Source organism: Natrix helvetica (genome assembly GCF_964273705.1).
Source record: "Natrix helvetica genome assembly, chromosome: 3".
Taxonomy (NCBI): domain Eukaryota; kingdom Metazoa; phylum Chordata; class Lepidosauria; order Squamata; family Natricidae; genus Natrix; species Natrix helvetica.
In genome coordinates, this window is record NC_138549.1 from 120,907,041 (window position 1) to 120,934,127 (window position 27,087).

The following is a 27,087-nucleotide window of genomic DNA, read 5'->3' on the forward strand; positions in this document are numbered from 1 at the left end:
ATTGCTGGTTGGGGAAAGCTGAATAGAAATACAGTCATTGGGATTAAAGCAGCAGTTGAGTAGAGCAATAAATCATTATAAAAGGATCCCTTGGGACAATATTTCAGGCCTTTATAATCTCCTTTTCAAACGGAAAGGTTCCTTCCCAAAATTCAGTACAGCTTAGACCACTGTACATACAGTTATAATTACTGTATATTACTTCCCTTACTTTACTGCTAGTATCTGGTGTCTTTCTAATATTACCAGTAGGCTAAACTTTCTTCCTTTTCTGGATGGCATGAGAGTAACCAAACTCCCAGACATGTGGCCTTCAAAAGTCATTCCTGGAGCTCCCATTTTTAGCCTTTTAAATTACCTAGCTCCCTCATGTGGAACATGAGATAAATCAGGCAGTATATTTAAGCAAATGAATCAGTTCTGTTTACTTCCTTGATATGTAATGATTTGTAAATCAGTTACTTATAACAAAGGTAAAACTCCAAAATAAAACCTAGAGGAAAAAAATATGTAAAAAAAGAAAAAAAGATTGAATTTCTTAATTCTTCTCTGCACATTTGTTATGATGCCGAGGCGGATGTGTGGTATGGAGCGTGATGTTTTGAGGGCTTTGGGTATGTTAGAGATAATACATAGACATTAGATGGGGTTTTGAAGTGGTTGGCTTCCAGAAATGACTTGAGGTGAAGTGCAGGCCAGCAGAAAAAATGGGAGAGGAAGCACAGTGGCATGAGCAGCAGCGGAAGAAAGCTCCATTTGCATCTCTCCAGACAACGGACAGAAGGTATAATGTAGGTAGTGGATTTGCACTGTGTTTCCAATCAAGGCTGTACTTAAACTGCAAAGACACAGCAGGTGGCAAGCAACAGAATCTGGCAGCATTGCAGATCAGTTGTGCTTGACTCAGCTGCCTGGCAGGGCGAGATGGAATCCAGGTGCAACAGATCACACCCATTACAGAAGTAGTGGATACAGAGGAACAGCATCTTTCTGGGATGAAGTAGAGACCAGGCAGCTCCGCATAAAGAGATGGGCAGTGGCTTTGGTATCCAGGCAGCGGGAGTCCTTGGGGTAATGAAGAACCTGGATATCCAATGGGTGACAACAATGAGGGTGGAAATAAGTTGGTAATCTTACTACATGTTGCATTGGCCATTTTGATGCCCCCTGCTTTTTTTCTCAAACTGGATTGAAATTAGCCTTGTAGTTGGTAGACCAGAGCAAATGATTTACTGCAGGAGAGGGGGGAGAGATTACATTGAGGATGGCACTATGAGAGATCTGGACTGGTTGGGGGTTGGGAAGAGAGTCTCTTGGAGACCATAAGCAAGGTGAGGCTGCATTTATTCACCATCCTCAAGCAAGAGACACAGGAAGGAGAATATTGACTGCTTTCTTCCTCCTGGTTGAAAATTGGTGGGGGGGGGAGGTATGTGAGATTAGACAGTAATCAAGTGAATGTTGAGCATCAGATGTGTTGTCCAGGGTTTAATCACTGAACATTAAATAAAAGTGTCATTATCAGGACATTATTTGCTGTATGTATTGATGGATGGATCTCTTTAGCTTTGAATGGGAGGTCAAAGCCCGGGTGTGTGGGTGGAGGGGAATAGAACGAGTATTGACATTTTTTGAACTTTGTGTTGGGGAAGACTTGAGAATACAATAGATAGTTAAGGGGGGGGGGAAAGTATTGAACAAAAATTCCCACATTTTTACTTGAGGAACAAATGACCAGATTTTTAAAGTATCCTATTTCGTATCCATTGTGCAAAGTTTTAGTTCTTTTGAGAAGGCTCTAACCCTGGAAAGGATGGAAGGAAAGAGAAGAAGAGGCTGATAGGGGTTAAGTAGATGAATTCCGTTACAGTGGCGATGGGTACACTGTTGGAAGGCTTAAAAGATAGGCATGGAGAAGATCATTCTGGAGAATGTTTATGTGCTCACTTAAAGAGTTGACATCTGTTTGATGACACAGAATCAAATATGTGCAGAAATTATTTCTTTATTATTCTAGTTGTATTTATCTGGGAGCCACCCATAGATAATATGTCTCTTATTTTGACTCCTTATGTTATACCTGCCTTTTTTTTAAAACAGAGACCCCCTTAATGGTCATTTTTTATGTTCTGAGATTGTTTAGAGAAGAAACAACTAGACTGCTTAAGCTCCTTCAAGGAGACTTTGTTTTTCATGTTTCATATGAGCAAGATCTCTGAACTCATATCCTCACTTTGATTGCATGATATAAGGGCAAGAAAGGTATAGGGTTTCCTGCCTAGGCAGGGGGTTGGACTAGAAGACCTCCAAGGTCCCTTCCAACTCTACTATTGTATTGTATTGTAAAGGTAAGAACAGAACATCGGTGCATACTATGAACTGTGCAAGTCAAGGAGAAAGTAAGGGGTTTCTTGTATCATATTCCTTGCTAGAACTCTGTTTTAGTTTTTAGGCTAATGATCTAGATTCAGAAGATGAAAAGGTGATTCAGAGTATACAGAGACACACAGCATACATTGGTAACTCCTTAAAGAAATGCCCAGTAAAATTCAAGTTTAACTTAAGGAAGTGTTGACAGGTCCGGTGTGCGTGCCCACATTGGACAGGACAAACCTGCTTTTATTTTGCAGTGAAACACAGGAATGAAATAATAAACCAGAGAGTGAGCTTCTTGCCATAAGTTGCCAATACAAACTGAACATTTTCCATTTCTTAAAAAGGTGTGAACTCATGAAGTGGCAACAGCTACTGAATGTTTACAACTGTATAGATTTGGATACCTTACATACCAAACAGAAGGAACAATTAATATTCTGTTCTATGATGTGGAAAGTATTCAGTGTGGAATGTGTCAAGGTTATATAAGATTCTGGATGGACATGAAAGGTGCTTTTATTGAAAGCAGAATTGTCCTTACTGGCTGAGAATTACAGAGAGCTTCAAGGTTGAGGTGTCCAGTAAATGACAGCTGGTTACCCAGTTCTGTAATCTATATTTCTCCACTGAATTTGAGGTGACTGCTACTTTGGTAAATACAATTAATGGAATATAGAGTTTTAAGAAGATATGTATGTATGTATGTATGTATGTATGTATGATGTATATATGCATGCCACCTAGATTATTGTCTTTCTCCTTGAATAAAAGCGGCAATGGGAAAGGACAGGAAGACACTATTCTTTTTTTATCAAGTGGATAGTTATCCAGCAGATGGTCAATATCAAAAGTTGGTTAATTTTCACTGGCTTGCCTTTTAAATTAATTTTAATTTAATGCTTTGACTTCTTAAAAATCAAACAGGCCAAGAAAAGTAGACGTTGCAGCATGAAATACAAATCTTGAGGCAGGATAAGATATTCCCAAAAGATTCCAAAGATTTTTTTTCCAGCCATCTGAAAGCGTAAGGGCTGCATCAATTGCTGTTTGCTACCATCTGGTGGCATGTTGGTAAAATAGTCATTGTGGTTATGCTGTATGCCCTCAATCTTGACATACTCAAACCTTCTAGGTATTGTGTTTGGTGTCTATTCAATAGGTCTGGGAATTACTTAAGGCCAGCTATTCACAAAGTGAAAATAGATATACCTGAAGCACAGACCACATAAGGAGATCTTATTCAAGCAAAAAAAAAAAAAAAAGATAACTAAAATACATCTGAGCCAGCTTGGTCTACTGGCTAACGCATCAGGCTAGAACTCAGAAGACCTTGAGTTCTAATCCTGTGCTAAGCCTGGCCACTGGGTGACCTTGGGCCAGTCACTTTCACAGCTCTAGAAATGAGGAAATGACCAACTACTTCCAAAACCTTGCCACGAAAACTGCAGTGACTAGTCCGGACATTACCAGGAGTAAACACTGATTTCAAGACATTAAAAAAATTAAAAAGTAAATTTGTCTTGTAGTCTCTTAACTCCTTAACACATTTTCCAGGCATTTGCCTAAATTCTAGGTACAGTAATTAGAAGCAGGGATTTTCTGATGACCAACTGGAACATAGTTGAAACTGTTTCAGGTATAGTTATGTTTTAGAATGTGCTCTTAAACTTTGAATAAAAGTGGGCAACTTTTTGCCAGTCAAACATTATATTACAAGGAGGATGATACAATGATCTAATGCCGCCCAAGTGATAACAGTTTTAGTGTGTTGGGGAGGGATGAGATATTCTTGAATTATACATAGAAAGGACTAGGATGCTTGTACATTCTTTTTACATAAAATTCATAGGCTATTTAATGCCACTTCTTAATATAATGAAAAATCCAAAATCCATGACAGATGTCCTATTGCTGACCTTTGGGAGCGTGTTCCAAAATCTGGGGTTCTGGGATTACTTTCAGAAGTTAGTAGCTTTAATGAGCAATAAATAGAAAGGTTGCCTGAGCATTGAACATTCTTGGTATTCTGGGAGTTGAAATTCATATCCATCAAAAAGCAACTATTGGAGAATATTAATATAAAGCATAAGTTAAATAAATAACCTGGATAAAAAGGGACCTCCTATCTATTCTACAATGGGACTGTGTGTTTGAAAAAATGCAGTAAAGGAAGGGACTGGTTCTTCCAGAACGCAAAATGTTTCCTTTTTTTGTAACTAGTTTCCTCCTCCCTCTTTAGTTTAGCACAAAAAGAATCCTCCTGGCACTTAAGACAAAGGCTTTTTTATATTTTGCTTTAAGCATAGTTGTTAGTACCAGCTACAGTGTGACTGTCTCATGATTTATCTAAAGTCTTCTTCCATAGTTTAATCTATGAAGAAGTAGCACATAACTTTTGTTGATGGAAGCTACCCAAAAAGTAAGATTTTAGTCTTAGTCCAGGAGACATGAGAAAATTAAATAAATAGCTCTGTTATCATAGCTATAGGACTCAATCTTCTTCATTTCAAATACATTTTGTGCAAGGCTATGGTACTTCTTATGTTCTTACGCCTGTTCACCATTTCAGGAACATTGGACTTCGTGATACATCGTGGGGATCCAATTATGTATCATATCCCATTAAAAAAGCTTTATGATTCGATGAAATTGTTCTTTGTTTTTCTAACCCAATTATTGATTACTTACCTATTTCATTTATTGTTCAGTAGTAGGTATATTACTTCCTCTACCTGCTGGATCCATATTGTGCTAATATGTTCTAATAGAATAGAGATGTTTTTTTCAAAAAAAGGATATGGGGCTTCTTTTTCACAATTTATTTAATGAGCTGAATATTGGTCGTCAAAGTTGATGCTGAGATAATAGTTAGGGTTTTACATTGCATCCAGAGGTGGGTTGCCAATTTTTTTACTAACGGTTCAAGCACGTTCCTAAGTGCACTCGTGCGCACGATGCTTCTACACATGCGCCTGCACAGAAGCATCCGGGCGGGTGGGCGGAGGCTCCCACCACCGCTACTACTGGTTTGGCTGATCCGGGCCGAACCGGAGCAACCCACCTCTGATTGCATGTAGCCATTGTCCATTTAACTTTGTTCATTGCACATAAATATAAACTATAGCTTATGAGCTTCGGATCATGGTTTAATCAAGAAAGCAGGTTTATAAACTTAGCATAACATATAATATGCTGAGGCCAAAATAAATGAATGAAGTTCAAATATATCATTATCTGTCAATCTCTTCAATATTTTATTACCTGTAGAAATTTAAAGAGTGTTTAATTATGTAAAAACAAATTAATATCTCTTATTTCTATTTGGATATGCACATTTCATAATTTTGGATTTTTTTGCTGATTTCTGTTTTACACAAATAATTTCAATTTCAATCTAGCAGATGATTACTGCTTTAGCCAATGTACAGCTGGAACATGCCATGGAAAAAATTAAGTTTTGTTTACAAATGAATAGCCAATATTGCTGCATATATTATGAAGTGCATGAGCAAGATTTATTATACCAAGCTATCCTGGTTAATTAGTTTTGTCTTAAATTAAATATACAATTTGCAGTTGCGATGCAAGAATGTCAGGGTTCCAAGTAACATCCCTAATGAAAGAAGATTCCGAGGCTTGAAGTTTCTCAAAGTTCCATCTGATTAGAGATGTCATATTGGCACATCTGGGAAAAGCCGAATCTGAAAGCTTCCAGGTTTTTCCCACCCAAATGAAATTCCAAGCCCCTGCCCAGCACCCACATGTCCATCACATGGCGCAATCAGACACTCTCACAACTGGAGATGCCTCTCAGTCATATACCTTCAGGTGCAGGGCAAGATGTCCTTGACTCTCTGAGAAAGGAATGTTATTATGACTATATATCTCCCATACTCCATATAATCCTCCTCCCAGTTTCCCACAGCATTGAATGTGGCAGGCCTGAAGGCCCAATGCAAAAGATGGCTTCCAGACCTGACACCAAGTTAATGTGCCTAGTGCAGCATTCTATAATTTAGTGACCACTGGATATATTGGTGTTTCATACTGCACCTTTCAAAATGCCCACCCAACATAGTCAAATAATAATCCCAATACCTCTACAGAATGCCAACTGGGGAAAAATGCTTAAGGTTTATCGACTGCTACAAATCTGAATATTTGTAGGCTCACTATTTGCAAAGCCGTTTTTTTTAGGTATCTGGTGGCTTGCAGTTCATTCGGCTTAATGGCCAACTCTACAGTGGATGGGAGTTATGGAAGTTGAAGTCCAAACTAATTAGAGGACACTAAGTTGCAGACATTTGCAACAAAATAACCAAGTTCAAAGAGCAGCAAGGACTTCACAGGTGAAACCTGAGCTACAATATTCTCTTCTATTAGTAACACTAAGTTGTGTTTTTTTATTATTCTTATTTATTGGGGAAAAAATCCTAGCTCTTAATCCTGTTCAAATACGTTGCTTACCCCTCTGCATGATTCCTACGGTATACATGAATGCTACAACTTGTGGTTCTTGTTGCATGACATTGTCTTTTTTTTCCCATGCTTCCCTGCCAAGTTTCATGTTGCAATTTCTCTATACGCCAGTTTAGTTTCCTGTTCACCTTTTCATGCACGTGCACCTTACAGCATTGTTCAAAGTACAAATAATCATACTCATACATTCATTTCTAACACGCTAAACTGGCTATGTAATCATAGTCCTCTCTATTATAATTAAAACAACTTGGACACTTATGATTTGAGGGCTGTCCTTACTTCCATTTTTATCTGTTTGATTTTCTATCTTGCTAATTCACCAGAATCCTCAGGTTTGGGTCTAAAAAAATACACTGACATTTGGGCTGCATCTACGTTTTGCACATATAGAATTGATATAGGATGCAACATTCTCTTTTCCTTAAGAATGTTAATAAAGAATGATAGGCCCAGTACTTTTCAATATCTTCATAAACTATTTAGATTATGGTTTAGGGAAACTCATCAAATTTTCAGATGACATCAAGCTAGCAGGAATACCCAACACTCCATATCAGGGGTCCCTTTCTGACACCAGGTACCAGTTTCATGGAAGTCGATTTTTTCACAGACTTGGGGGATGGGAAGAAAGATTTTGCATGCAACCTAGATCCTGCGCAGGCACAGATGAAGCTTTGCTTACATGCTCCAGTTCCTAACAGGCCACGGACCGGTACTGGTCTATGGTCCAGGGTTCGTGGATCCCTACTCCAGATGATAGGTTCAAGATACAGAAGGATCTTGACAGATTTGAATATTGGACCCTATCTAATAAAGTGAAATTCAATGGTGAGAAAAATAAGGCAAGATAAAACAAATGCACAGGTATAGCTTGAGCAGGGATGGGTGGGTGTTGAACTATAAGACCTCCAAAGTCTCTTCCAACTCCGTTATTCTGTTATTAAGTCTCTTGTTTAATTGTCTTTATTTCAGTCTGAAGATTTATAATCTCTTCTGGTTCATAGCTTTGATAATACATTTTTATTTTGCATGTAACCTTACATTTGCCTTTAGTATGACCGAGGTGAGAGCATGCATATTATTCATTTTGTGCACTTCACTATTCATTTTGGGCAATTTTTTGGATTGCACTTATTGCTTTCCTTTTTTTTTTCAAATGCAGATTTAAACAAGCCCATAATTACTAGGAAATAAATTTCTTAACTAGGTTTAGATTATAAGCACATGCATGTCAGAAATTAGCAATCCTATTGTGCTACAGGGCAGATACTAGCTTTTATACAATAATACAATAGTAGAGTTGGAAGGGACCTTGGAGGTCTTCTAGTCCAACCCCCTGCCTAGGCAGGAAACCCTATACCATTTCAGACAGATGGCTATCCAACATCTTCTTAAAGACTTCCAGTGTTGAAGCATTCACAACTTCTGGAAGCAAGCTGTTCCACTGATTAATTGTTCTAACTGTCAGGAAGTTTCTCCTCAGTTCTAAGTTGCTTCTCTCCTTGATTAGTTTCCACCCATTGCTTCTTGTTCTACCCTCAGGTGCCTTGGAGAATAGTTTGACTCCCTCTTCTTTGTGGCAACCCCTGAGATATTGGAACACTGCTATCATGTCTCCCCTAGTCCTTCTTTCTCTTAAGCTAGACATACCCAGTTCCTGCAACCGTTCTTCATATGTTTTAGTCTCCAGTCCCCTAATCATCTTTGTTGCTCTTCTCTGCACTCTTTCTAGAGTCTCCACATCTTTTCTATATTGTGGGGACCAAAACTAAATGCAGTATTCCAAGTGTGGTCTTACCAAGGCATTATAAAGTGGTATTAACACTTCACGTGATCTTGATTCTAGATTTTGATTTTGTAGCTCATTATGTAAGATGCAATTCAACATTAATCATTAAAGTAGGAAAAATATTATTATATTAGGAGGGTGATATTATCATACTCTTTTTTTACTATGTTCTGCCTGACTCGGATCTTTTTCAATGGCTGCTTATATTTTGATATAGTACATTTTTATATGGTGTAGCACCAAGGGTTGTACTGTATGCAAATTCTAAATAGCAGACCATAATGAATCATATCTCCTTCTTTGGATGAAAAAAATCAGTTATTTAGGAAAAATATAAATACCAACTTGACTTGTTACTAGTGTCATAATTTTTGACTACTGGGCATGCTTTCAAGGCAATGGGGAAGCAGATCAGCCAATTAATTGCTCATTGATTTAGTATACTAATGATTCTCAATATTTTAAATAGTATTTATCTAGATCCTCATATAAAATCTGTTTGCTTTCATTGGGAATATAGTAACAAGACTTAAAAAGACTGAATAAAGATTATCTGTTAATTATCGGCTGTTACATATAAATTGGTTTGACAAAATCAGAAATAAGGAGGTGATAAGCCACCTGAGAAAGCCAAGGGAAATCATCAAAACCATAAAAAAGCGAATATTAGAATATTTTGGACATGTGATGCGACATCCAGAAAAATACAGCATACTTCATTTAATCCTTCAAGGAAAAGTTGAAGGCAAACGTGGTCCAGGTAGAAGAAGAACATTAGGGCTTCAAAATCTAAAGGTCTGGTTTGGACAACACCACTTTTTCGTGCAGATGTTGGTAAAAATAGGATCGCCAAATGGATCACCAATGTACAATGATGGATATGGCATAAGAAGAAGAAGTTAAATTATCAGCAGGATCATGGATGGTGGCAAGCTATTTGTTACATCTGATATGTAGAGTCCTTATAAAACACAGGAAGTAATATGTCCCAGACTATCATTTCATATTCAAAATTAATGAAAATCTTTTGAATTCTCCATAATGCATTAGAGATCAAGCAAAGAAGGAAGTGAGACAGGAAGAGAAAGAAAGGTGGCAACATTTGAAACTACATGCAAATTGTTTGTAGAGACAAATTACAGAGGTCATTGCATTCATCTGTGACAATTGCTGCACATTTTACATCACTCCTAACAAAGGCCTAACCCTTTCTTGGTAAAAAACAACAACAACCTGGAATTAATCATTTTGTTAATCTGAACTGAACAGGGAGATGTACCAATCAAACTGAGTTTAAAGTACTCCAAACAGCTTTATATAAAACTGGAATATAAATCAACTGTGCTGATGTAAACAAGATTTTGTTTTAGCTTATTTTTAATTATTTTTGTATATCTCTATTCATTTTTTGTTATTTCCGTAAGTATTCATTACTCCCAAAGTGCATGATAAGATGTGTACATGATGAATTGATCTAATGTGAGTTGAATGCAACTTCTGGTGAATTCATGGACATGCCCACATACAAAAGTGGTTTATCATTGCCTTCTTCAGGATTCCGCCCAACCACCCTAATTATTTGCATAGTTTACAGTAAATATTTTCAACCTCAGGAATTTTAAACTGCATGGATTTCAATACTCAGCATGCTAGCTGGAGAATGGTATAGGGTTCTGCTTTTGAGCCAGGGATTGGACTAGAAAATCCAAGATCCCTTCCAATTCTATCATTCTGTTATTCTTATTCTGAATTATGGAATTGGAAGTCCACAAACGTAAAGTTGCTAAGGCTGAGAAATACTAGTTTAGAACCTCTTAGATGAGTCCCATCCACTACTTACCAGGACTACCCTGCTTAATTTCTGCATCCAGCCCTCTCAATTCCTGGCAAATAGATGAGAAATAAATGGAGGTAGTGACAGCTTTTATTTTCCTGGGCTCCAAGATCACTGCAGATGGGGACTGCAGCCAAGAAATTAAAAGATGCTTGCTCCTGGGGAGAAAAGCTATGGCAAATCCAGACAGCATACTAAAAAGCAGAGACATCACCCTACCAACAAAAGTGTGTATAGTCAGGGCTATGGTTTTCCCAGTTGCAATGTTTGCTTGTGAAAGCTGGACCATAAGAAAGGCTGAGTGCCAAAGAACTGAGGCCTTGAAGTATGGTGCTGGAGAAGACTCCTGCAAGTCCCTTGGACTGCAAGGCAATCAAACCGGTCAGTCCTAGAGGAGATCAACCCTGACTGCTCTTTAGAAGGCCAGATCCTGAAGATGAAACTCAAATGTATTGTATTGTATTGTATAAATATTTTGGTCAACAAATGAGAAGGAAGGACTTACTGGAGAAGAGCCTAATGCTGTGAACAATTGCGGGCAAAAGAAGGGGATGACAGAGAAGGAGTGGCTGGATGGAGTTATCAAAGTAGTAGGCGTGAGCTTAAATGGGCTCGAGAGGATGGTAGAGGACAGGAAGGTCTGGAGGAACATTGTCCATTGGGTTGCGATGGGTCAGACATGACTTCACAACTAACAACAACATAATAGCTACCCTTTAATACAAGACTTACGTCAAAAATTGACCTACAATTTTTGTTGTTAAGTGAGACATTTGTTAAGTGAGTTTTGCCCCATTTTACGACCTTCCTTGCACAGTTGTTAAGTGAATCACTGCAGTTGTTAAGTTAGTAACACAGTTGTTAAGTGAATCTAGCTTCCCTATTGCCTTTGTTTTTTTAGAAGGTCGCAAAAGGTGATCACATGATCACAGTACACTACAACAATAATAAATATGAGTCAATTGCCATGGTCTGTATTTTGATCACACACCATGGGGATGCTGCAATGGTCACAAATGTGAAAAACGGTCATAAGTCACTTTCAGTGCTGTTGTAGCTTCAAAGAGTCACTAAAAGAACTGTTGAAAATCGAGGATTATACTAAACTTGTCATATATTAAGTGATTTTCTAAAGATCTGCAGAAACAATCGAGGAGCATTGGGCTGGACTAGAAGACGTCCAAGGTCCCTTCCAGCTCTGTTCTGATTCTGACTCCTATCTTGACCAGCTTTAAACCTCTATTTCGCCCATGAGAAGAAAACACTTGATAGGAGAAAGCGCCCCGACCTACCATTCGTTCCGACCGCGCACAATGGATGAAAGCCGGTTCTAATAGCTACCCTTTAAAAAAAAAAGGACAAAAACAAAACTTGTCGGCTTCGCCTCCTAGCAACAGGAGTAAAGCCTTCTCGTGAAGCCTTAGATTACACGGAAAATGTGAAAGGAGGAAACGCTTGCAGGGAATCAACCAATGAGCAAAGCGCTCTTCAAAGTGGGGTGATATTGACCAGCCGGATCATTTAAAGGGAGGAGGCTGTTAATAGGAGTAGCCAATGGCCGCTGGCCGGTGGAATGAAGTGGCCACTGTGCCGAGATTGGCAGTTCAGCGAGCCGCTTAAAAAACAGAAGCGTGGGTAGCTGCGCGAATGGGGAAAAAGCTTCAGGAGAGGCTGGCCGGCGGTTGAAAGTCGAGCAGATTGACGTGCGTGGCAGCCAATGGCTTTCGCATACCTGTATTGGCGCAGCCCAATGAGGCGTTCGTGGCTCGGGCGGCAGGTGAGCCAGTTCCCCGAGCGCGGACCGGAGTTTAGTGGTTGGGACCGCGGCGGAGAGAGATGTTGTCGCCGTCCTTGGTGCGCGCAGGGGTGCTGCTGCTGCTGCTCCTGGCAGCTCCGCTCCACGGCCGGGAGATCCGGTTCGGGGCGAAGGCTCTTCGGGTCCGGCGGGGGTTACGCGGCGGGGCTGAGCCGGAGACTGAATGCGGCCCGCAAAGCGAGGGTTTCGGCAAGGAGGTGCTTGTTAACAACACTCACAAGGTGAGAGCAGGGAGTGGCCTTCCTGGCCGGACCGAGAGGCCAAGTTTGGGGCACTGATGGGCACCGCTGCCTCCGCCAAGGCTCGTGATTGCAGAGCGGTGGGCTTTGACTTTGGAAAAACCCAACTTCCCGCTGGAGCGAGAGAGAATCGAGGCAACGATCTCTCTGCAAAACGCGAGGGTAGCTTTGGTGCCTTTGAAGTGGGTCCTCTGAACATGGGCAGAGTGCTTTTCTTTGAGAATCAACACAACAGCTGGTTGGTTTTCGCCCTGTTTATCTTGGGCTGTAGCACGACACTCGAGCAGATTGTTTTCTTTTGTCATTGGGCAACATGACACCTAGTGTGTGTTTGGGTGTAGAGGTGGACTGTGATGCATATGTGGTAAGGCAGCCGCGCCTTTTAGATGGCAAGGGAGCTGAAAGATCCGTAGGTTAGTTAGAGGAAGTTAGGCATAAAGTGCTTATGTCCTTTCCCTCCTCCTCCTCCTGAGCTAAAGGCTAGGCTGATATTCATTGCTCTGGTTAGAGAAATAGTGTGAGAAAGACGCACCGCTTCCCCTTGACAGAATAGCACCCCACAAAATCCGTTTGGAGCTTTTGAAAATAGGGAACAATTTAGCTGGTATGCAAACATTGATGCCATTCATAAAATGTAAAGGTTACCTTTAGAGTATACTAAATTTGTAACCAGCCTCTGCTTTGGGTGTCAAAAGTAATGCATACTGATTCTGAGATTAGCATTTGTATGATCAGGGCATCCTACAATAGCAGGGCTAGAAATGACTAGCTTGATTAAAATAAAAAGTCAATTCCTACAGAGGGAAGAGTCATCAGTGATTAAGATTATTGTATCCAGGGCCTTAATCCTATTGCTACGCCACAGTCTTCCTCAATGCCCTATTGTCCTGATGCTATCTGGAAATGTGAAGGCTCAATGCATTTGATGGGTACCCTCTTGGTGGTGGTGGGGGGAAATTGCTCTACCGAGATAATATGACAGTTGGACACAGGACTGGCCGTTGACAGAAAGTAAACTGTTGAAAGCCTGAGAATAGGATTTGGTTATCCTATTCCTGAATGCAAACAGTCTAAGACTATTCTATTTTTTATGTATGTCAAGCAGCGCTGCTAGGCATTTGTAACATATGATAGAAATGGAATGAAATCGTGACGTATATCAAATATTGACCAATGTGCCAACATTGGTCTCAAGTAAGGAAAATCTGAAAACCTCAAGGGAAGTTTCCTACTTACGTTTAAGTTGATAACTCAGACCTTTTCCTCATTTTTTTTAACCCTATCCAGTCAAATGTCTTCAGTTTTCATTATTTTTATTTAGTATGGTTTTGTTACATGTTTCCTCTTTTTAAAAACAATTTCTAGATGAATTCTCATTTTTTAAAAATTTACCTACAGTAAATATTTGCTTCCTATTTTTTTCTATTTTTCTTCCTTTCAAGCAAATTGCTGATTCAATTCATTTATTCCCAGTATCTTGTGACTTTGATGCTTGTGATATGTATGATACGATCTAACTTGATGACTTTCTTGGTGTATTTTATTAATGTTAGATAACTTGAATCCATGCATTCATATGTCTGCATTGCCTCTCCATTCCTGTTTCCATTTTTTATGTTTGCTTTGCTTAAAACAGAAAAGTACGCCTACCTTTTATTTCTGATTTATGGAAGGCACTTAGTGATAATAACCTTATATTATTTCTAAATGTACATAACTCAGTCCAAAAATAGTTCTTAAGAAAAGAAAGAAAACCAGTTTGCATGCTAAACTTTTTCTCCATCTGTCAGTATTCCGCCAAAGCTCTTTCCTGTGGTAGTAGTTTTAATTTCTGTTGTGTTATTTTTGGAATTACATTGTCACTTGCTTTTAAAATAAAATTCCGAAATGAAAAGAATAGTGAAAATTTTCTGAATTGAGTGTTTCATAAGTATATGTCTACCTTGAACAATTCCTGATTACTGTTGCATTTATTCTTTACTGTCTATATGGCTGATGCTATTTTTGTTATTATTGTTATAGATGACAAAATAGAAAGAGCAGTTGTTATTCTGCCAGAGATTACTACAAATTCTCAGCTGGTATTTTACTAAATTCAAGACTTTATCAGTTTTGTGAACATATAAGACTGAAAGCTCTGTTAAATGCAGATTGGCTCAGTTGAATCTGGTTCTAAAAAATAATGTTCTTCTGATATGCTCTTTATTGTGTTCTTTCTCAATAGAGATTGTGCTGCTTTTGTATTTTGTGTAATGTTACCATTAAATATATGATACGTAGCATTGGTATTGATTTATCTGACTATAATTTGCCTCAATGTGCTTTGTCATAACTGCTTTAGAGCCAATATGGTACCTTAACGGATTTTGAAAGAGATGTACATATTAATACTTAAACACTTTTATAGGAAAAATAATTATTATAAGAAGCAGAAATGTGTTTTTTTCTGAAAAGTTTCTTATGCAAGTGAGTATGATTCTAATCAACATATTCATCTCAGTATTGATGGCATTGTTTATTGTATTGTACTTTGGAGGGTTTTGTCCTGGTAAATCAGAATATAGCATGTGTGTGAAAGTGTAAAACTCCTAATAAATAACTGTGGATCATCTGAGCCCCCATTGGTGAACCAGAGTTGATGAGGTTATCCATTATACGTGCCTGTTTCATTCTTTTCTGTTCCCATTCTCTAACTGACTTAGTTTGAATATATTTACATGTTGAACTGTCATTTTAGTTAGGACAAGTATCAACTGTATTAGGTAACAGTTAGTATGTATTTGTATATGTTCTAATAACACTACTGTACATGGCTGAGTTAAAGAAATAATGTAGCAGCAGAAATATTTCTAATGAGTTAATGAAATATTCTTAAAATATTAAGAAAATGCTATATTTAGTAAACCTAAAATCTTACCTGTCTTAATTATCTTCTGCAATGTTTAAATTTAAAATTTGCAGTTTATGTACTGCAAACTTTCAGTTTTTGAATACTTATTAATCCGTCTGCAGCTAAATACTTATCTGAAAAAAATTATTTACAATTCAGAAAAATCATATAATTATGTCCATAGGATACCAAAAAAACCATTTGGGATATGAGAAAAAAAATTATCCAGTATCAGGCAATCTGTGTCCTTATGTATAATTCAATGACATTTTGCTTTTTCACCTTTTCTCTCCCTCTTGTCCATGAATTGAGTTTTTTTTTAAATTTACGTTTTGTAACAAATTAATGTTTATATATCTATTGAGAGTATCGTATCTCAATTTATATCTTTGTGTATTCATTTGCCAGAATCATAAGGTTGCCTCCCTCCTCCCTTCCCCTAAGGTCTGTTTTTTTCTAGTTATTTTTTAGAGAGTTCAAAGTAGGAAGTCAAATGAAATATTCATTTCATACTCTTGCTGGCCAAGGTAGAGCTCTGGCCTTAATAGAACGGGAAAACCTGACCAACTGGTAAGACAATGGGCCTGCAGTTAGTATGTTTTCTTTAGGCTATTTGTGGCTTAGGTTTCACAGTATGGGAATTACCTTAACAGTTAATTTACCAACTTGTTTAAAGTTTCTTTTCCCAATTTTCCTGATTTAGGGGGCTTTATTCAAAATATATAATTAAAATGTGTGTCGCTGGTACTATAGATACTTTTCCTAATATGAAGGTAATTTAAAGCAAGAGTTGGCTGATCTTAGAAAAGCTTAGCTGGATCAGACCTGGTTAATATTAAACAAGAGTCTATTAAGAAATCTTAGAGTTATAAGCCTTGTCTGAGAAGTTGAAAAACATTCTGAAAGAAAACAGCTGCAAACCACATCCATATTGCCAAGAAAGCTTTGTTGAGTGGTCACCAGTAGTAGAGATTGATTTGAAGTAGTCTCTATCCCAGTGGTAGTCAACCTGGTCCCTACCGCCCACTAGTGGGTGTTCCAGCTTTCATGGTGGGCGGTAGGGGTTTGCTGTAACTCTGCTTTATAAATTTTATAAAGTAAAGTTACTTCCCTACTTTATAAATCACCATTACTGTGGAACTGGTGGGCGGTTAGAAAAGTTTACTACTAACAGAGATACAAAAGTGGGTGGTAGGTATAAAAAGGTTGACTACCCCTGCTCTATCCAATCTGCCTGTATTAGATTGTAATTCCCATTGTCTCTTCCCATTATCCATACTGATGAAAAATCTGAGTTTAATATTTGGAGACCTGCATCTGCCTTCTTTTATCTTCTCTTTTCATCTATTCCTGCTTTTCCCCTGTTTGCCCTAAAATTTCATTGATATTAAAGTGTCCGCTTTCAGTAGAGCTTTGGAAGTTGGAAATCATTTCTTGTTATGTGATGTATCTCAGATATTCAGCTTACAGTTATGATAAGCTTCTAAAAACTATTTATTTTTGCTGGAATGGAAAGGAATTGAGACCTTGGTTTAATTCCATCTGCAGCTGAACTGTGAAATACTTGGATACTTCGCTTGCCAGACCTTGCCTTCAGCTTATACAAGGATATTTCTCATCTGTTTCAATGCAAAGCTTATATGATAAAAGAGCCTCACAGGAGCGTGGATGTCTCAATATGTGAAAGAATGTGGAATTGTTTGCTTGTAGTGTCGAACAACCGAACGGTTGTTGTCATCTGTAATAGAATAGACAGTGCCTGTTGGAGACTAGAAAGCTAACAATGGCTTTCACAATGTTCTTACAGACTTCTTTGCACATTTAAAAGTAATAGTTAAAATTATATCTGAACCTCATGCTGCTGTCTCATACCCATTGTATCAGCTAACTAGGACTCTTCTTCAAAATATAAACAGATATTTAAAAGTGCAGCCAAGTAAAAAGATAAAAAAATAAAAAATAGAAAACAGTTACAAACTGTAAAATTAAGTAAGATTTTTTTTATTAACTACAGTACTATATTTAAAGGTGATCTTCTATCAATGTTCTACTTTAAAACTATTGTTATCAATAATTAGGAAAGGCAACCAATATGATATGAATAATCAGAATAAACAATTAATAGCAAATTTGGTTCAATCTTTTTTTTAATTAAGTTTTTTATTTTAAAATTTCAAAATAAACACAACACAAAGAATCCTCCTTCTTTACATACTGTAGAAAGTGTATCAGCTGGTTACAAAAAGCTTTCATGCGTCTCTTCCATTGTCGTCACAAAATTCGTATTAACTCAAAATAATCTCATGTCTTCTGCCATTTGTGGTATCAGTCCTCTAATCATCTCCTTAATCAAATTCTTGAGTAAAATAGAGGAGAAAAAGAGGAAAACACAGGTAGTAATGAGGAAGGAGAATTTTAGTCCATAGGTTGCAAAAATAATAATTAAAAAAAGATAGAAGAAAACTTAATCCATTCGTTTTAAAAGGCTTGCATAAATTCCATCCATAAAGATAGCATTTAAGAGCAAGGTAACACACTGACCAAAACCATTCAAAGCTTAATTCCTCTGCTTATTTCTTCTGTTCTCAGATTTAAATTAATTTTAAGTTTTTTGTAGGCAGTCTCTTTTAAAACGGTAAAAATTCCTCACCAACTGTAAACACTTTCTCTTTCCGTTTCCTTCCGTTTGGAGCCATCCCAACTTCATCAGCCTAGGGGCTGTACTTTTATCGCCAGCTAGAAGAACGTATCCTGGGTTGATCAGGGACTTTGCGGTGTCCCTGCGAGCAGCAGGACGTATTCTTCCCATTCACCATCTCTACTGGTCGGTTTAGGTCCGATTGGACCAGCCAGCGATAAAAGTTTCGGCAGCGATCTCAGAGCATTGAGATCGCATGACCGTCTCGTAGCGACGTTGGCTCCTCCTCCCAAATTTGGTTCAATCTGATAGCGTCTGTAGTTATTATAACAAGTAAGCAAAATCTTTTTTTAGTCTTATGCTAAAGGAAACTCGAACTTCAGATGTAGTTTAAGTCCACGTCCAGAATGACAGTAGAGTCGATAAATGGTTTCTATTTTCTGAATTAAATTTATACTCAGTATCAGACTTATTTGATTTGTTTTAATACAAGATTATATATGACACTAAGCCACACTCTGACTGTATCTTGGGAACCTTCATGTATGCAAGGATATTGTAGCTATTCTTACTGGGGTTTGAAAATTTCAGTTTCCAAATAAGAGCTAAACCAAATCTAGGGAGACACTGATAATTTAGGATATGACATTTAGACCTTGCATTTATCATAGAGCTATTAGTACATAATATTCATATATTCAAGTAATGAGGTCACATATATTTTGTATAGTTGTGTTACTTTAAATAATGATAAATGTACGTTTGCAAGTTTCTTCATAAAGAGGTGAACTTAATGGCATACAACATTACGATTTTAGTTTCAAGAAATTATAAAGCATCATCTGAACACAGTTCAAAATTATTTACATTTTCTGGAAAATATTCCAATGTTTAAATTTATGATCAATGTAAGTATGTTTATATTGCTTAAATTCAATTTACGTTGTATTAATGTCCATTAATCCTCTTACTAATTAACTTTATAAATCATCAGATTGATTTAAGTTATATTTTGCCTTTCTCAAAGTGATAAAATGCCTTGAGACAAGCCAAGCATTGCTACCACCCAGTGCAGCAGTGAAGATCTAGTGAAAACAACAGGACTGCAGTGGAAGATGTTCACAGGAGTGCTGTATGCCTAAAATCAAAAGTTTGTGAAGAATGGTCTGCCCAATAGCATTGTATGGCACGGAATGCTGGCCAACCATCAAAAGTGCTGAGTGCCCTTTCCATGCCATGGGGATAATAAGCATGCTCCCTTGGTCATTAGGCATTTTCCTTCTTGATCAGCTCAGCAGTGATATAGTCTGGCAGCAATGGGTGTTGCACCAATAACAGAGAAAATGTGGGGAAACTGCCTGTTGGGCATGGGATGGCTACGTTCTACAAGTAGCACCCCAGATTGTTGCCTGCACCACCTATCACTTTAACAATGATGGCAGGACACAGCTAACCTGGGATATGAAAATCTCCAATTGGACTTGGTCGCTGGGCTTGATTGCATGAAATGGCATTCATTGATTCATAAAGTGGCATTGCTCTAGTTGTTGGGCATCTATATTTGGCAGTGCGACACTAACTCATAGTTTATCATCAAAATTTCCCTTCCTGAGTTGGCCAATGTCTTCTAAGTCCCATTGCACTAGAGGAAATAAGAACCACATCGTTGACCTAATTAAAATTGAATTTTTCTATTTGCTAAGTGGAGTAGGGAGTTAATTTCTTTTCATCTGAATATTTTTCTAGCATTTTCCTGCTGTCTTTCATTAACCAAGTATGGTAGACTATTCAATCATAGGCAATTCCATGAAAATGGTGCATTTCAAAAAGAATCTCCCAAATGTATATGTGGGTATCAGTTACTGTTTCATTATCAATAGCAACTCTTGAAACTATTTAAAATATTTGTTATTTTTTTCAAATGTTATGGTGATCTCTACCTTATGTATCACTAATATGTCTTTATATATATTTTTATTGAAAAAAAAAGCTTGGGAAATGGGCATGGTGATACACAGTGCCAGAGTCTAGTATTATAGTCAAGAATGTTTCTGAGTTTCTGGGTTTCCATAGTTCTCAAGAAAAAATAAAATAAAAACAGGATAAATAACCAAATGTCATTGTTTTATTTAAACAATGCGTAATTTATTGCTTATTTAACTTGGAAACTACAGAAGTAAGTAAATGTGGTATGCAATGTGTTCGTTTTTGTTTTGAAACAAAAAAAGATGTCTTTTTAAAAATGTGTATTTTGTGATAGTTGTGGCTATCTCAGGAGAGACCATTCTTTGTTCCTCATTAATCATCCTCTAAAAATTGAGTATTCTTTTTAGCAGTGTCTACTATTTTATTATTTTACATATTTTTAGTACTGCTGTTGTGTTTTATGTTTTCGTTGTGGCTTGTTGTGAGATGTCAGAGGGTAGTTGGGAATCATTTCTCCACCAATGGTTTATAACATTTCATGTGGTGATATTGTTTGCAATAAATATACTACTTAGAAGAATAAATGACAATGCTAATACTGTAGTTATATGTAGGAGTTCTTTATATTTAGACGTGTAGGCAACCCTGAAAAAAAAATCAAAGCTGTTTTGTGTGTCCATCTCAATACGTACTTTAATCATAGGTCATCATGATATAACTTTTAGTAATGAGGGCAGTGTATGATTTCTGGCTCAGTAAACTGGTGAAACCAGTTTTTCAGGGTTTGAATAAGTTTCTAGGAGTGCTAAACTTTCCCTGCCCTTTTTGTAAGACAAGAAAGGTTAGATACTGTGTTTTTATTTACTTCACTATGGAAGACGGTAAGAAGAACGACATATTTCAGAAAGTACATACTGAAAAGGCATGCAGGGATGAAGTTCAATTTCAAAGCCTCCCCCCATTTTGATAGGGGAGGAAGTTTCAGGGATTTAATACAAAATAAGTATGTAAGCCTTGCAACCTTTCCTCTCTGCAAAATACACATTGCATTACACTGCCATATTTTGGTAGTTAGAATCATTGGTTCTCGAGGCTTCAGAAATACTCCTGGAATAAGTGATGCTGAAAAAGGTTGTTTCCCTATTTTTCTGTATTTCTTGAGTGCCACAGTGTTGAAATTAAATTACTAATAATTTCTCCTGTGATGTGTGTTCCTTGCTGTTTCCATTCTGGCCCTAATCAGAAGCTATCTTGGAAGAATTCTGGTAAGTCATCAATAGTGAGTCTTACTTATAGCAAAGTCAGTGTTTATTGCACCGAGTTGTGTAAAGATACAACATCTTGTAGTCCAAGCACCCATGTTCTAAATTTCTCTTGTTTTGGCACTAGATTAGATACCAAGTTGCTTTTCTTAGACCACAATTATTTTCAGTCTTCCTGAAGTGAAATTACGGGATATTTTTGCTGAAATGCCCAATTTCTCATCCCCTTCAGGTTCTGTATTATAAATGACGAATACTGTTCGTTATTACTAGTGTTAGGACCATATTCAGTATACTCCTTTTGAGATGAGTCACCTCACTTGAGATATTGGCAGTTCTACCAGTATCATTTGTTAGGATGGAAGACTTGAGGAAAAGGCTGGTCTAGCAATCTTGCAGATTTATTATAATGCTTTGGGCACTGGGGAAACTAAACTATATCCTGCCTCACAGTAATCTCACAAATGTGGTTAAATAGCTAGTTACGACATTGCCGTAAGTGCATTCCTTTCACTTTGCGCTATCCCTCCTGCATAATTGTGGATGTTAAACATCATAAAAACATATAAATTATAGTTCTCCGTATGACAAATATGCTCTGGCAGTGCCATCTGAATGTTTCAATGATAATTGAACTGCCTTAAGTCAAGACCTAGGCAAATGCTGCGATCCTGCTGTTTACTGTAGCCTTCCAGAAAGATTGTGACACTGAAGTGCTAATGACACTAATTTGTGAACTTTATAGTAATTCTGGCAAAATAAAGTGCTAAGCTATGCTTTTCGCTCTTGTTGAATGCTAAATGAGTTATTAATAGTGAGGAATCTCGAGTAAACAATCTAGATTTTGAATGCCTGTTTTATTGAAGATCTGAATTTCCCCAGCTGTTCCCCAGCTAACATATCATTACTGCTGCATTTCAGCTTGGCGGTCTCTCATGTAACTCTTCATATTATTGCGAAGATGCAGGTGCAATGTTTTCATAGCTATAAGATGCAGATTTAGATGATATACACAGTTTTGTGCTAGTATTTGTGCTGCTGTGTACCATATTGCATAATTTATTTTAATGTTGAATTGATTATTTTAAAGCATTGTTGTTTGATTAATTTTGGGCATTCGTGGAAGAAATGAGAAACTGGGGCCTTAAACTATGACCTCTCTAGTAGTAGAGAATCTTTCTGAGTTGCATAAAAAAGGATTGCTATCCTTGCAGCTGTATGATGATTACATGATTAAAAAGCAATTTAATTCCAAGCAAATATGAACAAAGAAAATCAGCTTTGGCTAGATATTATTGGACCTGCTATGCATTGGATCTACTATGCATATAACTACATCAAGGCATGTATGGTCAAACAACACAAATGCAGTACCAGATTTAGAGACATAAGAAGATCTTGTGATACATGTTGTGCTTAGAAGCAGTGAAGAAATTGGTTCAAGAAGACGTAAGCATAAAGAGTAAACATTATTAATGTTCCACAGATATTTATAGAAAGAAAACATTGACTAATGCATCTTTTAACTTAAGCAGTGAACTGACAGTATCATCAAGTGATTATTAATACTAATGATAGAATAAAACAAAATGATCATGTGAAATTCAATTTGTTGAATAAGATGCGGAAAAATGGCTAGATTACTTGTAGGGCATTGATTGAAGACCTAATTGTACAGCAGATGACTAGTTAGCATCAGTTCAAATACAGAAGGAGAATCTACCCACCTCCCAAGCTGATGGTTTCCATTGTTGAACAGCTCTTATCATTATAGTGTTCAATTGAACTCTACATTCTTGTAATGTAAACTGACTATCATATGTTCTAGATTAGAGCAATGCTGCTCAAGTCTATCTTGTTTTCTACATGAGGATTCTTCACATGTTTCAGAGACTTCCCACATTATATTTTTGCCAGGCTAAACAAACTCAACTCTTCCAACTGTTCCTCCTGGGTTTTTATTTTTTATTTTTTTTATTTTTCAAAACACACAAAACAAAATATTGACAAAACACTCAAGTACACTTACAAAAAATTAAACAAACATCTTGTTTTCATTCCATGAGTATATTTGTCAATGTCCTTCTTAAGCTGCAGCGCCAAGAACTTGGCGATATATTCTAGATGTAATCTGAACAATGCAAAATAGAGAGGAGGAAAGTGGGGGTGGTTCTGTTGATCTTAACCCATTCCTTCTGGAGAATGCAGCCTAGGATTGTTTTGAGTTTTTCTGCGTATCCATCATATTCTTGGCTCATGCTCAGCTTGTGCTTCATCAAGCTATCCCAATACTTTTCTCATGTACTGCTGTGTGGTAGCCCCCCATTCTGTCTACATATCTTGAATTCTTCCTACCCAAATTATTATGTTTGTTGTACTGAAATTAATTTGGCTACCTTATGCCTATTGCCACGCTACTGTTCTGCTAGATGTTTGCTGTCCTTCCCTACCTTTGTGTTGTCAAAAAGTTTGATAAACCCAATTTTAACCCCTTCTCTAATTTAGAAATATTTTGAATAGCACAGGCTTGAGGAGATCTCTGCTGCAATACACAGCTCAACACCTCTTTCAACTTTAATGAAGAGTTGTTCACATAAACTTGTTGGATATGATTATTTAACTATTTTATAGCAGAAGCCGTCTGTTTTTTTCATTTTCTGTTTGTGTTCCTTTTAACACTTCCCGTTCCTTGTGCATTTATAGAGGACCCAGATTACTGGAGACAATATGCTGACTCTGTAAACTGCTTAGGTAAAGATAAAGGTAAAGGTTTCCCTCACATATATGTGCTAGTCGTTCCCAACTCTAGGGGGCAGTGCTCATTGTTTCAAAGCCGAAGAGCCAGTGCTGTCTGAAGACGTCTCCATGGTCATATTACTGGCATGACTAAATGCCGAAAGTGCACGGAATGCTGTTACCTTTCCACCAAAGGGGGGTCCCTATTTTTCTACTTGCACTTTACATGCTTTCAAACTGCTAGGTTGGGAGAAGCTGTGACAAGTAACTGGAGCTTACTCTGTTATGCGGCGCTAGGGATTCAAACCCCTGAACTGCCAGCGTTTCTGATCGAGAAGCTCAGCTTCTTAGCCACTGAGCCACCGTCCCTTAAAAGGTGCTTTAAAAGTTATTGTGCAGCACCTTCAATAAAATACCATAAAACCCAGCAAAACTAAATCCACAAACATCATCAATTCTAGTACCATGGCAGAAATGTTAAAGCCTATAATCTCAGTGCAAGTCTGTAACATATATCTAGTTTTAATAAATGAATGTAAACTCTTGTGTCTGCAAAGTAACAAGGCAGTGGAATTTCCCTAATAGATTCAGTTAAAATCAGTATTTTAATTGGATTGTGAAATACATCAGCAAACTGCAGTTGTTGCAATATGGGAACCAAATATGTGAAGAAATTTGAAGAACTAGGCACTTGAGATTCAACATGATTAGGAGTTTTCCAACTTTTTCTAAACAGTATTTGTCATGTAATTCTACTCATTCTGCAATTCATAACTGTTGGTATGCAGTTACTTGCAATATATTGCAAATTATAATGTACATTTAGTATGAACAGTAAATGCTTAATTAGGTTTCTGCAGTTTGAGTATAAGCACAAAGCTTGCATTAAATACTGATTTTGACCAGAAACTAAATAGATGAATTCTTACCTTTCTGAGCTACAAGTTCTCATTCTGTATGCAACAGATGCTAATTTGACTTGTATTGAAATGGGTAAGTATTTGCATATTTGTAGAGTCCATTGGGGTTGGGCGACTATAAAATTGCTTTGTAAAAATTAATGGTAAAGAGAAAACATAATTTTTGTTGTGTATCTAATGCTACAGATTCAGAAAATATAATCTTTGTATCTTGTACACTATGCCTGTGACCTGTATATTGCAATTTCTTAAAATGAATTTCACTGCAAAGTTGCAAAAACATTTACGCACATTGAGGTTATTTTGCTCAATAGGTAGTCCTCGATTTACAGCTATTCATTTAGTGACTGTTTGAACTTAATAAAGTGACTTATGACTGTTTTTCACATATATGACTATTGCAGCATCCCCATGTCACGTGATCAAAATCTGGATGTTTGGTAACTGGCATGTATTTATGATTGTTGCAGTGTCCTTAGAGCAGCTTTTGCGACCACCTCTCAGGCAAAGCCAAGTTTACTTAACAACCGTGTTACTAAACTTAACAAGTGCAGTGGTTCACTTAAAACAACTTTGGCAAGAAATGTCATAAAACAGAGCAAAACTAACTTAGCAACTGTCTTGCTTAATAACAGAAATTGTGCTTGTAAGTTGTGAGCTACCAGAACTTGCTTCCAAGGAAGATGACCTTGATTTTAAGATTCACCCAAAGAAATATATAGAAGGAAAATGAATGTAAACAGAAATCTGCGCTATGTCTAGCTTGTGATTTTAACTCTATCAACTGTTCAATTGTCAGTTGAAATATATGTATAAGTGTTCAAAATAAATGTTTGATAGCAACCATCAATTGATATAAAATTGCTGAGAACTTAAGCAGCAAACTCTCCATATATTTATGAATGTGGAGTTTATAAATGTTTAGTTCCTTAATGTGGGATACAGTCTACCTACATAGATATAGATAGACTGTACATAAATATACTTTATAAGTATAATTTATAAGAAGGCCCTGAGAAACAAAGACATCAAGAAAATTGAAGGGAGCAATTATCCATAATCATTCTGTCAGAAATGTGAGCAACAGAAAAAAAAAAACCTTCCTTATTAAAAACCAACTAATATATTAGGAAATGCAGGCACTATTAATAACTTCAGATTGCCTCGTATGCAGCTTTATCTTGGAGTAAGAAGTCTCAAAATTAATAACATAATGCTGCAATCTCTAACAAAAGATTACAGTGCTCTGAAAATGAGGGCTAATGTGGAAGAAATTGACAAGTGACTCAGAGTGCAGCTGTTCTGCAGAAAGTAGGAGGCATCAAATTAACTGTTCTACGGGATTCCCCTGTAGTTCTTGGACTGCTGTATCAAGAACTGGCCAATGCTCATTAAAATTTCTGAACAGAGTTATGAAGAGAATGACCAAAAAGGAGCCATAGTCTTTCTTATTAAGAACATACAAGGAAATAACTTTCTGATGCTGAGTTGAGTGTAGTAACCTTGGAAAAAGGAATAGGTGGCTATAGAATTAGAACTATGGAATAAAAATTGGGAGAAAACCATATAACCTAATTATTCAGTACTTAGTTTTTTATATTCAAAAGCAACATGGTGCTTTGGAGTATTCTGTGAAGCCAAAATGGCTTTAAAATCAAAATGTTACACAGGTCTATGGAGAATTCAGATTAGTTAATAATTCTTGAAGGGGAAATCTATGGAGATTCTCCGACATCCAGATCATGGTTGTCCCAAAGGTGCTTTTTCGGGAGGCAACTGAACTTGCTTTTTCTTTCTTTCTTTCTTTCTTTCAAGACGTTTCACTTCTCAACCAAGAAGCTTCTTCAGCTCTGACTGGATGGTAGAGAACAGAAGGATTTATATTCCTTGCAGACAGCTGTTCATTTGCATTCTTTTAGAGGGTCGTTGAGGCCACCTGGATGTTTACTGTATTCTCAGGGTCAGCTGAGTAGTGCAAATGGGTATGGAGACTTCTTGGCTGCATGATGTTCTCCCTAATGGTGGAGGCAGCATCCAGGCTGGGCTAACCTTCATCCACTGAGTCTGGTAAAGTTGTTAAGCCACGCCCCTGTTGCTAGGCAGACCCAGCTTTCGACTCAGTCCCTCGATGAGGACAGCTGCATCATCGGCTTTCTAAGGTCATAAGGAAGCGTTGGAT

At 37.3% G+C, this 27,087-nt stretch overlaps 1 protein-coding gene across 1 annotated transcript in view; it reads left to right on the forward strand.

Annotated features, from left to right (window-relative positions):
• Positions 1-12,236: 12,236 nt before the first annotated feature.
• The window catches only part of SORT1 (sortilin 1), a 50,376-nt gene continuing 35,525 nt past the window's right edge, over positions 12,237-27,087 (forward strand). The window contains exon 1 of the mRNA XM_081947049.1: positions 12,237-12,518. Coding sequence (XP_081803175.1) covers positions 12,318-12,518 — 201 coding nt within the window. The 5' untranslated portion in view covers positions 12,237-12,317. The remainder of the gene's footprint in view (positions 12,519-27,087) is intronic.